At 34.3% G+C, this 14,805-nt stretch overlaps 1 protein-coding gene across 2 annotated transcripts in view; it reads left to right on the plus strand.

Annotated features, from left to right (window-relative positions):
• The window catches only part of LOC145260680 (uncharacterized), a 239,568-nt gene that overhangs the window by 174,004 nt on the left and 50,759 nt on the right, over positions 1-14,805 (plus strand). For both annotated transcript variants that reach the window (XM_080119061.1, XM_080119060.1), the window contains exons 4-8: positions 3,704-3,838; positions 5,515-5,583; positions 8,596-8,804; positions 12,167-12,233; positions 13,824-13,901. In XM_080119061.1, coding sequence (XP_079975187.1) covers positions 3,704-3,838; positions 5,515-5,583; positions 8,596-8,804; positions 12,167-12,233; positions 13,824-13,901 — 558 coding nt within the window. The remainder of the gene's footprint in view (positions 1-3,703; positions 3,839-5,514; positions 5,584-8,595; positions 8,805-12,166; positions 12,234-13,823; positions 13,902-14,805) is intronic.

Genomic DNA, 14,805 nt, shown 5'->3' on the forward strand with positions numbered 1-14,805 from the left:
TCTGTCCTGTGGGGAGGCATAGTAAATAGGTACAATCAAAACCAAAATACATAGCTTTCTAGCATTATTCATTATCATCTTAGCCACGTCGATACACATATAAAAACTTCGAAAATGGCGTAGAGTCATACATATGATATATAAACTCTCCCAGGTTACACCGGCATATTGGAAATTGATTTTGCTGTGAAGGTTGGTTAGTGCAAAAAGAGTCCAAAGGTTAAGTGATGACGTATGTTAAATGTGGTAACTAGGGTTAGTGGTGACCCGTGAGATGTTATTCAGTTCGTGTGAAAGAAAACGACGCATGAAAAAGAAAGAGGAAGATATCTTTTGACTCGCATGCAAGTGCAGTTTGCCTTCCGATTTTGGACGAGACAGACATGTCAAGGGACACAGAATAGGTTGAAGAAAGAAATGCAAGAAAGCTTGAATTAACAATGCGATGTCTCCCTCTCCCTCCCTCGTCACTCATAAATGAATAAGAAATCCATGCCGGAAAATTTGAGGACTGGCTTCTTCTGTGGGAAACAACCATTTATTAAACCACCTGACGAGAGCTTTTGTTTTTTGTCCGAAATATTAGCCTGTAAATTTGCTTATATCAATAAAAATATATCTTGCTCTTCTTTTATTGAGCACTCTCAAATTCATTAGTTATCATTCTTGAATACCATTTACCTTGGGTGTGTGTGTGTGTATATATATATATATATATATATATATATATATATATATACTAGCATTTCAGCCCGGCGTTGCCCTGGTGTTTTGAGGTGTACGCTTAGCAAAACAAAAAAAAAGTCAATTTTTTTTTTAATTTGACCCCTAATATGACCCCTTAAAATTTATAGTTTCGGGCTCAAATCACTTTATTAAGTTAGATCCAGGTTCAAGGAACCTATATCTAAAATTTCAAGTGTCTAGACCCAAAATTGTCGGAGGAGTTTGGTAGAGTTCTTAAAGGTCAAATCGTTGAAATTTGACCCCTTAACAGCCAAATTTCTGGCTGACACCCGTCACATCGATTTTCCCAAATCTCAGTACCCGGTATTTCAAATTTCGAGTCTATAGACTAAAAATTGACAGAGTTATTGCGTAGGGAAATGTACACAGACAGACAGACAGACAGACACGTTCACTTTTATAGATATATAGATAAGAGTAAACAGTTAATAAAACATGTTAAAAAACCCTTTGAAAAATAGTTAAAAACATATTTAATCTGAAAAGGAAACACTTGATAAGTGGATAGTCCTTAATCCGCAGAGTTTCGAAGAAATACTTTCCTTCTCATCAGAGGATAGGAATTAGCAAAATGCAAGATCGGATTTTGCATACAAAAGTATTTGATGAAACAACAAGTAAGTCAAAGATCTTACTTGATAACAAAAAGTGAAGCAGAGGGAATATAGTGAAGAAAAAGGTGATTACACGTGAATGGATAGTCTGGTGAAAGGTAAATTATCCGATGACGGTAAAATCCAAAAATATATCTATAATATAAAGCTGTGTGTATGCGTGTGTGTCTGGTCACAAATAGGCTCCTATATGGTTGACTATTTTAAAAAACTGATTACATATAATGATAGAAGATGTATCGAGACACAGGAATGGATATGTTTGATCTGACAAAACAGTGGTTCATTAAAATTGTGGGGTCTGCGTGCGCGCCTGGTCCACAAAGTATGGAAATAAAAAATTTAAAAATTAAAAAAAAAACGTTTACAAGTGTTTTTGATATAGATGTACATAAGAATACTTTGATAAGTATGTTTTAACTTAAATAGGGATGGTATAATAAAATTATGGGGTGTTCGTTCGCGCCTGACCTCCATAGAATGGAAAGATGTCACAAAGTTTAACAAGGTTTTTAAATATAGATCCACAGAATATTGTGATAAGTGTTTCAGTGTGAACAGGGATGGTATAATAAATTATGGGGTTTATCTATTTTATTTTTACTTTCATCATATTTTGCTTTGGTTTTGATACCCCCAAATTCGAAGCTATCTCTTTACAACCCTTGCTTTATCATACTTTTATAAATCAGAGTCCATTTTCTGTAGGTTGTTTTTGAACCCAGTCAACGACGGGTACTTTTGCTAGTATATATATATGTGTGTGTCACATCACCTCGCCACCTTCACACATTTGCTATTTATGCTTACACACACATCTTTGTTATAAATAAATGGCTACACACATTTGTTAATATGACTTCACACACATATATCTGTTAAGATATATGACTACACATGCACACACGCATTTAAGATATATGATCACACACACACGTACACACATATTTGTTAAGATATGACTATACGCATTCACACACAAATTTAAGATATATGACCACATGCACACATATTTAAGATATGAGTACACACACACACACACACACACACACACACACACACACACACACACACATATACATATATTTAAGATATATGGCTACACACATACATACAATCATTCAAGATATATGAATATGCACACATACATACACACACGCGCATATATTTAAAATATATGACTACACATGCACACCCATTTGTTAAGATATGTGACCCCACACAAACTTGTTAAGGACAAGAAGGAGAAAGTAACAACCCTAGTTGAAGTAAACATCCCTAATGATGCTGGCCTTAACAGAGCAGAGAGGGAGAAAATAACAAAATCCCAAGGACTTATGTACGACATGAAAAGAAACCGGAATCTTAAGAAGGTATCAATCATAACAATCATTATAGGAGCAACCGGGCTAATTAAAAAGAATTTCAAAAACTATCTGGCGAATATACCCTGTGAACTAAGTGCAAGAGAAATACAAACAATAGCACTTAAAGGGACGGTTAGAATCGGTAACTAAACTAATGGGAGAATGTCTGGCGTCCGGTAGAATGCCCCATCCCCAGCAAAATCAAAGTGATAAGAAAATTAAAACAAAAAAAGTGAACACTCACCTCATACCCCCACCATGACATACATAGTATCCACCTATCTTCATTTTGTAATATCAGCTATCCTCCTCCTCCTCTATCGCATAGAGCACTGTAGTTCTCCTATTTCCCTCCCCCTTCCACAGTTTTAATGTATTATCTTTTTCCTCTCATGCCCCATTAATTTGCTCCTAATGTAGCTATCACTAGACATCACATCTTTAATATGTTACCTAGCGTCTTCTCTCCTCTTCTGATAAGAAGCATTAGGCTTTGAAATACCTAGGTATAAAGTGTTTACTTATCCTACACCCCTGATTGGTGTACCATCCATATTGAATAAACGAATATGCATCAGTAGTGAGAAAAAAAAATGGAATCTTAAGAAGGAATCCATCATAAGTCATTATAGGAGCAAGCGGGCTAATGAAAAAAGGACTAATTTCAAAAACTATCTGGCAAATATACTCGGTGAACCAAGTGCAAGAGAAATACAATCAATTGCACTTAAAGGAACGGTTAGAATCTTAAAAAGATCTCTCAGTTGGAGTAACTAAACTAATGGGAGAATTTTTGACATTTTGTAGAATGCCCCATCCGCAATGAAAACAAAGTGATGAGAAAATTAAAACTTAGGATATATGACCCCCCCCCCACACGCACACACACATATTTGCCTAAAGAATTTAAAAAAGAAACTATAGTGTCTATATTTTTCAAAATTTATCTTTGCTTTTTTTTTTTTTTTTTCTTAGTCTGCAAGCAAAGGTCATGGCTACATTGCATCTCAGGGGCCGTTACCTAACACGGTCGGGGATTTCTGGCGGATGATAATGGAACTTCATGTTGACACGGTGGTGATGGCTTGTAAAGAGGAAGAAAGCAATAAGGTATGTATATATGTATATGTTTATATATGTATGTGTTTTTATCTATCTATGAATATGTGTGTGTATGTACTTATGTATATACACGAGATAAAATATATATGTATGTTTAATATATATATATATAAATATATATATATATATTAAACATACATATATATTTTATCTTGTGTATATACATAAATGTATGTATGTATGTATTTATGTATATACACGAGATAAAATATATATGTATGTTTAATTTATATATATATATATATATATATATATATATATATATTAAACATGCATATATATTTTATCTCGTGTATATACATACATATATATATATATATATATATATATTATATTAATGATGGGACGATTCCAATACAATTACTGATTCCGTGCGAAATTACTGATTCCGCTTCTTTACAAATCTCCAATTATTTAACTATAGAATTGTTATTTCCCCCGATTTTCGCAAAAACACACGTTAAATATGCAGATATTTTCCTAAACATCAAAATACACTTGTAGAGGATGATCTATCGATTTTAGCTTTACTGGTATTTTAAAATCAATAAATATTTTATTATTACCAGCAGTGGGAGATTTTACTTTAAACAAAATCAAATAAAAAAGACAATTAAAAGAATCGTTTTTGGCATCGGAAAATAGGCACCAATGTTTTCCGATTCAGATACCCACAAATCTTCCGATTTTTCCGATTCCTAATTCCGATTAATCGTCCCAACATTAATAATTATGTTATCAAAACTGTATCATATAATAAGTTATAACTTTTATTCCTCATCTTTCATTTAGTATTGTATGTTTAAAATCTGAAATGTACAATCTGAAACAGATTCTTCTGTCTAAAGCTGGCTTGGTGAACCACGTGAGGTTACATAAGGACCCGGTGAACCAAGTGCAAGTGAAATACAAACGATTGCACTGAAAGGGACGGCTAGAATCCTGAAAAGATCTCTTGGTTGGACTCACTAAAATAGGGGTAAATGTTAGACATCTGGTTGGATGGAAAATTAGACAACAATTTTATGAGGATGTGCTGCCACCCAGACACCCAAGTATTGTTGTAATATCTGTGGGCGGGTATGTAAATCTGCAAGCGGTTTGACACGACACGCAAACGTGCATAATATAGTCCCGCTACAAGAAGCAGCAAATGCTGGCAAGTTACCCTGCCATATCTGTGAAGGATTATGAAAGAGAAAGATTATATATTTGAAACTCTGCAGAATAAGTTTTTTTTTTTTTTTTTTTTTACGTGGGAGTCACCACTTATCAAGGCCCGGGGGCCACTCGAGGATAAGGGCTATTGCGTGTACAGTAATCAATGTGATAATATCGTAGTAATCGTTAGTAATGGAGATTTGATAAATTGGATTACTTAAGGGGGCGGTTTATCAGGAATTTGTTTATGTTGGACTTGAAGACATCCAAGTTGTAGTCAGGTGGGAAACAGGCAAAACGGAAGAGAGTTCCACAGGCGCGCACTTCTAAGAAAGAAGCTTTGTTCATGTTTATTCAAGAGTTTTCTAGTGGGTAGCTCATCTGTATAATCTTGAACTTTAAAATTTCTCAGATGAAGAGCATGTGAATATAAGAAATTTTTTTTTTATGATTCCTTTTCGTTTTTTTACTTATTGCATTTTTTTTTTTTTTTTGTCGTGCAGCCCAAGTGTGAACGGTACTGGCCAAAAGATGGTGAAAGCAAAACATTTGGTACGGTCGACGTACAATTGGTGAGTCTAAAAAAAATTTTACACTGCCAAAAATGAATCTTAGAAATAAAGGCCTTCATTTTTGGTATGAACCCCTTCACATTTCTGTCCACGTCTTTTTTTGTATTTCAACCTTCACAAGAGAGAGAAACCGCAATAATAACAATAACGACAGTAATAATGATGACCATAATAATAACAACAATCACAATAACAACATTAACAATATTAACAATAACGATATACCATATAGTAAGTGAATGCAGTAAACTGGCCCAAAAGGAATACAAAAACAGGCATGACCAAGTGGGGAAGGCAATACACTGGGAATTATACAAACAACTGCATTTCGAATGCACAGACAAAAAGCCCACAACAGTACACGAAAATAAGGACCACAAAATCCTATGGGACATGGACATACAGACGGATAAACCCATCTAAGCAAGAAGACCGGATGTCATAATTAACAAGAAAGAAAAATCCTCTCAAATTGTAGATTTTGCTGTCCCAGCTGACCACAGGGTGAGTAGTAAGATTATTGCAAAGACAGGAAATACTTATTGACCTTAGTTTTGAAAACATACCGTAGTAGATGTATGTGTGTCTGTCTTGATGTAAGAAACTATTAACAAAATTATACTTACCAACTGCAAAATGGATGGTCACATTCAATGCTGCCAAGACTAAACTGGTTTCCTTCAATAATTACCTTCGCAATTACCACCAATAGCAATGAGGGCAAACAGGGATACAAACGAATACACCCATCGAAATAATGAGACCAGATGTCGTAATAACTAACAAGAAGGAAAAACCCTGTTAAATCGTAGATTTCACCATCCCAGCAGACCACATGGTGAACATTAAAGAGACGGAGCAACAAAACATGTCTTTTTTTATATTCCGACATGTAATTTTAAGTAATTGTCTGTATTTTTGAGATGAGGTGTTTTCATTGAATGAGATTGTCGGACTGACTTCCTCATCTTGGTTGTTATCGTCACAACGTTTCGGCCGTTTTGCCCTCTGGGATGAAGTAAAAATAATAAACAGAGAGACCCACTGGAAAGTGAGAAAACTTAAAGAAACAGCTCACATGCTCGGACATAACAACCTACTGAGCAAACCAAGCATAGAGCTGAATGCAATGTGGACACCTCTGATAGAGAGAGAAAACCTTGAATAGCAACATAGGTTTAACATTAACAAAAACCAACTAAGAATTGTCCTAGTGACATATGGCCGAGTGGTCCTAGACGTTGTATCAAAGTTTACAGTTACCCAAAAGGTGCTGAGTTCAATCCTGAACGAAGGCAGTAAAAAAGTAACATTCAAAACAGAGAATCAGCAACTATGTCCCAAAGCCTAGCTGGAGTCCAAACATGGTACCCCCGTAATAACAATAAAGGGTTGGGTTCGAGACTCCTAACAAATGGTTCCCCGGTTCGATACAAAACACCTGATGAAGGCCGGAGGGCAAAACGGCCGAAACGTTGTGACGATAACAACCAAGATGAGGAAGTCAGTCCGACAATCTCAATCAATGTGATTTTAATTAGAGAAAAGAAAAGAAAAACTTTTTTTTTTTTGTAACCTACCTATTGCCACTTTGATGTAGGGGGCTACTATCAGAGAAAAGAAAAAAAAAACTTTCTTTTTGTAACCTACGAGTCCATAACAAAGTTTGAAGTACTTTTCCAGTTGAGGATTCATATCTGCCGGAATGTTTCTGATTGCAATTTTTGTTTTATATGGAAATCACTCCAGACAAGGTATAAAACCACTTGATGTAAAGAACAAACGATGATTATTTTATTTATTTATTTTTTTTTTTTAATTACATTTTCACCCCAAACAAGGCATATTGCCACTTTGATGTAGGGGGCTACTATCAGAGACATTAGCTACAGGAGTACTATGTAGGTAGTTGGACAGCAAGATGTTCACATTACAGTTGAACTTCTGCATGTCAGTGCAGTTGGGGAAGGGAGTTCCAGAGTCTAGCAGTTCTGAGGAAGTAACTACTGGAGTAGAAAGCTCTCTTACATCTAGGGATCTGCTACTGTGTAGGGGTGGGATTTAGTTGCTAGTCATGTTTGTTGCGGGTATTTACGTCGAGGGGGTACAAGTGCTTGCAGTTCATCAGAGCATTCACTTATTAAAATACTTGTAGAACAGGCAGAGGGATACATGTCATCAATGGGACAGAGGTTGAAGCTTAGATGACAGTTCAAGACATAACAGGTTGGGCCCTGTCTAGTGGTATGATTATTGCAAAGACAGGAAATACTTATTGACCTTAATTTTGAAAACGTCATATACAGTAGTAGATGTATGTGTGCCTGTCTATGTCTGACTTTATGTAAGAAACTATAGACAAAATTATACTTACCAACTACAGTAGAACATCGGGATACGGTGGTCCTAGGATACAGTTCTTTTTTTTTTTTTTTTTTTTTTTTTTTTCATGTTACAATGTGGAATACAATGTTTTTCCGGACCTTGGTTACTTAAAAAAAAAAAAAAAAGTTGGAAAAAAAATATTTATTGATTTGTTGTTAAAAGTTCAAGTTATCTTATGACCCTCAAATTTTCATATTTTATACTTGAAATAATGAAGGTCATCAAAATATAATAAAATACCTGGAAAGGACATTTTAGTCTTTCCTATTTTTTATTTTTTTATTTATTTATTTTATTTTATTTTATTTTTTTATTTATTTATTTTTTTTTTTTTATTATTTATTTATTTTATTTTTTTTTTTTATTTTTTTTTTTTTGTTTTTTATTTATTTATTTTATTTATTTATTTTATTTTATTTATTTTTTTTTATTTATTTATTTTATTTATTTTTTTTTTTATTTATTTATTTTATTTATTTTATTTTTTATTAATTTATTTTATTTATTTTTTATTTTTTTATTTATTTATTTTATTTTTTATTTATTTTATTTTTTTATTTTTATTTTTTTATTTATTTTTTTTTTTTTTTTATTTATTTATTTATTTATTTATTTTTTTTTTTACAGGAAATGGAAAATAAAGTTTCTTCGGATTTTATAATTCGTAAATTGAAAGCTAAACACAATGATGAAGTTCGAGAAATCACGCAGCTTCATTTAGCGGAATGGCCTGATCATGGCGTCCCAGACGTTGAAGATCAAACTTCCATTTTAGATGCGATTACAATGTTGTCGGAAAGAACAAGGAAAGATATTCCTGTTGTTGTCCATTGCAGGTAAAAAGAAGAATTTTTCTTCTTTTTTCTTCTTTTGTTTCTTTTTTTTTCCTTTAGGTTTTTTTTTTCTTTTTATTCCTTACTTTGCCTTTTTTTTTCGTCTTTCTTTTCTTTTGTTATTTTCCTCCTTGTTTTCCTTCCTTTCAAATACGTTTTTCTCTTTGTATGGTTGATAAGGCTTCAATCTGTGCAAAATGCCAGGAAGTATATTCAAACAATTAGATATTAATGGATTGGCAGGATCTGAGAATAATGTAAATAGAATATTACCAAAGTTTTAAAGAATTGCTACAAGACACGTGATCCGTTGGGTCAGTATTTGTTATATAATCTATATATAAATAAAACAGATGTGTGTCTGTCTGTGTTTGTCTAGATGTAAGAAACTATAAACAAAATTATACTTACCAACTACAGTAGAACCCTGGAATACGGTAGCCCTAGGATACATTTTTTTTTTTCATGTTACGATGTGGAATACGATGGTTACGGTATTTGCCCCGCCTTATGGTGTTATTTATAATGTTATTTGATTATATACATGTGTATTATATATACTGTACTGTATTTTGTTACGAATTTTTAATGTTGTGTCCCGGGTTCTATGTTCATTTAAACTTTTGCTGACATTTCTATTAGTTTGCACCTGCGTAAACTAATCAGAGCTAAGTGTGGTTTCTTATCTATCTGTCAGGTAAGCTCAAACGGTAACGAATGCAGCTGAAGCGTTAAATATTTTGGTTTCAATTCTAGCTGATGGCACCCAAATCATTTTTATTTTAATCAGTACTTATATATATATATATATATGTGTGTGTGTTATAATGGAATAATTCCAGGAGGAAATCCGGGTATGAGAGCTCAATGTGGTAAACAGAGCAATAACATTAAAATATAACACGGAAATTACATAATTGTCGATGCAATAATTTATTTCAACCTTATGGTATTTTCAAGCATCTAGACAATTACATTTTTGATACTGAAATAAAGAAAGAAAGAGAAAAGGGTCCCGATTCTTTTTCTTTCTTTATTTCAGTATCAAAAATGTAATTGTCTAGTTTAGATGCTTGAAAATACCATAAGGTTGAAATAAATTATTGCATCGACAATTATGTAATTTCCGTGTTATATATATATATATATATATATATATAATGTTCAACACAGAATTGCCCTTGTAATAATAAATATCTGTACCTGTATAAAAGTCAAGTACATCCAAGGATGGAGTACTGTTGCCATATCTGGGCAGGAACTGCTAGAAGCCCTTATCTTGCCTTGACAGAGTTCAAAATAGTCTTTGTAGCCTAGTGGGATGGGGGGGGGCCTTTTCTCTTCTCTGCAGCCTTTTTCCCACAGAAGAGATGTTGCAAGCCTGTCTCTGCTTTATTGTTATTTTCATAGTAAGTGCTCGTCCGAGCTCCAATCTTTGGTCCCATCTTGCCTGACGTTCATGAAAAACACTCGTCTAGTCTGTGCCTAAACATAAACGTAGATTCCATGAACAAAGTTTCTTTCTTAGAACTGCATACCTGTGGAACTTTGTTGAAGGCACAGTTGGGGATTACTAGAGATTAGTATTTAATGAAAAAATGGGCACAAATTTAATCATATTCAACCAATTTGGTATAAAAACACTCATAAGCAATCATAAGTGAACGGGCTATAATTTTGCACGTTTAATTGGGCTGCAAACTCTAGTATATATATATATATATATATATATATATATATATATGAAAGTGTTGGAGCGATTAATCGGCATCGGAAAAATCGGAAGATTTGGGGGTATCGGAATTGTATCAGAATCGGAAAAATTGTTGCCTATTTTCCAATGCCAAAACGATTCTTTTAATTGTCTTTTTTTTTAATTTGATTTTGTTTAAATCAAAATCTTCCATTGCTGGTAATAATGATAAAATAATAAATATTAATTGATTTTAAAATACAAGTAAAGCTAAAATCGATAGATCACTTTCGATAAATGTAATTTTACGTCTAGGAAAATATCTGCACATTTAACATGTGTTTTTATGAAAATCTGGGAAAATAACAATCTTATAGTTAAATAGTTAGAGATTTATGAAGATTCGGAATCGGAACTGAGGAAAAATATTGGAATCGTCTCATCACTAATATATATATATATATATATATATATATATATATATATATATATATATATATATAGTTATTTATATGTTAACGCACCGGTTGACACATCGGTTACCACCAGATCACTGAAGTTTAGCAATGATGAGCCTAGCCAGTACCAGATGGGTGACCATTTGGAACTTCCAAGTGCTGTATGTACCATCCCGAGTCATAAGAAATTTCCAGGTTGGTATCTGGAGGCGCATTAATTCACTGGGACAGATGCACCCCTAGTCTTAGTTAAGATATGCATCTAGGAGAAGGTAACTCTAATGACGTCGGCAGCAGGACGTTGGATGACCATGGAGAAGGATTAATCTGTAGTAGATCAACGGTTCTATGGTGTTAAGAGTTATGTTATTCGACTGCAGCTATGCGGATGATCTAAGGACAATGAATAGGTGCAAACAGGCGAGCCTGATGCCACTGCACTGGGGAAGGGAATTGCAACTCACCCCATGTATTTTGCCAAGTTCAAAATCATGTGATGTCTTCAGAGGAATCGGACCAAGAATGGACCGAAGCTTATGGAGAACACTAACCATGATTTCATCTATGGCATGAACACAATACGATACAAGAAAATACTCTCAAAATTCATGCTAAAACGGTTTGCAGAGTCAATAAAGTACTTGGTAAAACTCATTTGTAAAGTAACACTTTTCTGGAGGTTGAAGGTTCAATCCTTGATGAGGGCGACACTCAAAATACAATTGCAAATTACTTAGGGCTTCTACTCAGTCATGGCTAACGAAACGAGAGAATGTAACCGATGTGGATTGAATAAAGAATTTCATTTCAAAATCTGTGTAGATATTAGAGTTCAACAATGCACACATAAATAAGGTTGGAGGTTACATTGGCTGACATGTTGTGAAAACGACACTCAAGATGATAACAGTAGTCTGAAGAATGAGACTAGTTAATTAAATTGGTTTGAAAAATGTAAATATCTACAAAAATGAGAATGCAACATTAATTATTGAACAATTTGAAAAAAAATTTCTTTTAATTTTTTCTTCCATTTTTTTCTTTTTTTCATTTTTTTGTTCGTTTTTTTTTTTGTTTGTTTCTTTTTTCATTTTTTTTTTTTTTTCTGAAAAGGTTAAGGAAAGATTTTTTAATCTTTTCTAAATCCAACTTAAAAATATTTTAATTCGTTGTTGATTAGAGTGAGTCACATTTTTTTTATGTTCTACTTTTAGTGCGGGTTGTGGACGGACAGGAACTATATGCTCTATTGATTATGCTCAGACTTTGCTGAAAGATGGAGTAAGTATTTCGTGTTTTAACATTTCTGAGTATGATTGTTACGTGTGAGTGTGTGTGATCGTTACACGTGTGTGTGAGTGATCGTTACACGTGTGTGTGTGTGTGTGTGAGTGATCGTTACATGTGTGTGTGTGTGTGATCGTTACATGTGTGTGTGTGAGTGATCGTTACATGTGTGTGTGAGTGATCGTTACATGTGTGTGTGAGTGATCGTTACATGTGTGTGTGTGAGTGATCGTTACATGTGTGTGTGTGTGTGTGAGTGATCGTTACATGTGTGTGTGGGTGAGTGATCGTTACATACGTGTGGGTGAGTGATCGTTACACGTGTGGGTGAGTGATCGTTACAATTTTAAATCTTTCTTATCTGTCAATAGCTCAAACGGTAGGGAACACGGCTGGAGCACTATTTTAGTTTCGATGCTAGCTGATGGCACACAAATCATTTTTTAAAACTTTTGACATCAGTACTGTATATTAGGTACAATATGATATTCAATAGAGAATTTGCTCTGTAATAATAAATACAAATCCTGCATGAATTAAAATACATTTCAGTATATTTTAAAATAAGGCAAGCCCCCCCCCCTAGTATTATAATTAATGTGAGCTATTTAATATCTGTTTCCCTACGTTAATCAAAGAAAATGTGTGCTAAAACATATATTGGTACTCTCCAAATTTCTCTCTCTCTCTCTCTCTCTCTCTCTCTCTCTCTCTCTCTCTCTCTCTCTCTCTCCCAGTTTCTCTCTCTCTCTCCCAGTTTCTCTCTCTCTCTCCCAGTTTCTCTCTCTCTCTCCCAGTTTCTCTCTCTCTCTCACTCCCAGTTTTTCTCTCTCTCTCTCTCCCAGTTTTTCTCTCTCTCTCTCTCCCAGTTTTTCTCTCTCTCTCTCTCCCAGTTTTTCTCTCTCTCTCTCTCCCAGTTTTTCTCTCTCTCTCTCTCCCAGTTTTTCTCTCTCTCTCTCTCCCAGTTTTTCTCTCTCTCTCTCTCCCAGTTTTTCTCTCTCTCTCTCTCCCAGTTTTTCTCTCTCTCTCTCCCAGTTTTTCTCTCTCTCTCTCCCAGTTTCTCTCTCTCTCCCAGTTTCTCTCTCTCTCCCAGTTTTTCTCTCTCTCTCCCAGTTTTTCTCTCTCTCTCCAAGTTTCTCTCTCTCTCTCCAAGTTTCTTTCTTCGAATGAGCTGTATTCTACAAAAGATATTAGAATTAAAAAAATGCGTCAATTATTGGCCAAGATATGATTGTTTTTTTCTTTCCAACTTTTTTATTTTAGTGAGTCCTGAGAATCAGAAAGAATTTGAATTCAATGGAATTTTTGTGTGTGTGGGGGGGGGTAAATTTCATGAGATTCTCACACTCCCTAAAAATTTGTTATGTTCAGGGTGAGATTTAAAAAACAAAAAGTTGGGTTCGACATTCAAATCGATTCATTGACAATAATTTCCCGTCATTTATAATTCAATTATAAAATGTACAATTATTTAATTATTTTTAGATAAAAAACATAAATCAATAAAAATTAATTTCACTATGATTTCAATAACAAAAACATTTGGACATTTTTCTATTTTTCTATTTTTTTTCTATTTTTCAGAATATTACGGCAGATTTCAGTTTATTTGAAATAATCAAACGCATGAGAACACAACGGCAGTCGATGGTACAAACACCTGTAAGTTTTCATTTTTTTTTTTCTATATCAACAAATCGCAACAATTGTAAATTTGCATTTGATTCAAACAATAACCCAATCGATTTAATCTGCCCCTTTTTTCCATTCTCCCCTCTCCATTTCTGTCCATTTCTTCCTCCCCCTTTCTCTTTGTCTCTCTCTCTCTCTTTGTCTCTCTCTCTCTGTTATCTTTTCTCTCTCTCTCTCTCCTCCGCTCTCTCTTCAATCATGACAAAATAATTTAATTTTCCCCTTTTTTCTTTTCTCCCTTCTTTCTCTCTCTCTCTCTCTCTCTTTCCTTTTCTTATCTCTCTTTTTCTCTCCAATCATGTAGAATGTGTTTAACTTGTCATCTTTGCACACACACATACACACATACATATACACAAATACACACACATGATGATTGCAACGTCTTGTCAGACGAGTGCCACTCCCTCAGACATTTAAAATCCATGAGCCCAAATGTCTGAGGGAGTATCTATACAAATATGATGTTAAAGAGTCTTGTACAACAGCTAAGTCTCTCTCTCGGTTCAAAATGTTGAGATCCAGCAATAAGCAAGAGCAAGATAGCCAGCAACAAATTAAACTGCAGACCAGCTTAATGCGGGTACTGGTCTTCCGCTTTATGGTTTTTTAAATCAGAGATTTGCTTATCCTAGAAAGGGTGCCTTCACCATGGCTTACGGGAGCCCTCTCTACCCCAATACACACACACAAATATACACGGTGCTAGTTGGCCGTTGACCCAGAAAAAGAGTTCATTCGCCCTTTGGAAGGTCTTGTTTTTAATCCTTCAGGGAGACTAGCCGCCCTCCTCACCAAACAAGTCTGGTGGGGGAACCAGTTTAGTCGCCGGTGACCCGACCATGAGGCAGGTAGTACTAGGTTACATGGTACC

Source organism: Euprymna scolopes, chromosome 36 (assembly GCF_053919585.1).
Source record: "Euprymna scolopes isolate OS-2025 chromosome 36, ASM5391958v1, whole genome shotgun sequence".
Lineage (NCBI taxonomy): Eukaryota > Metazoa > Mollusca > Cephalopoda > Sepiida > Sepiolidae > Euprymna > Euprymna scolopes.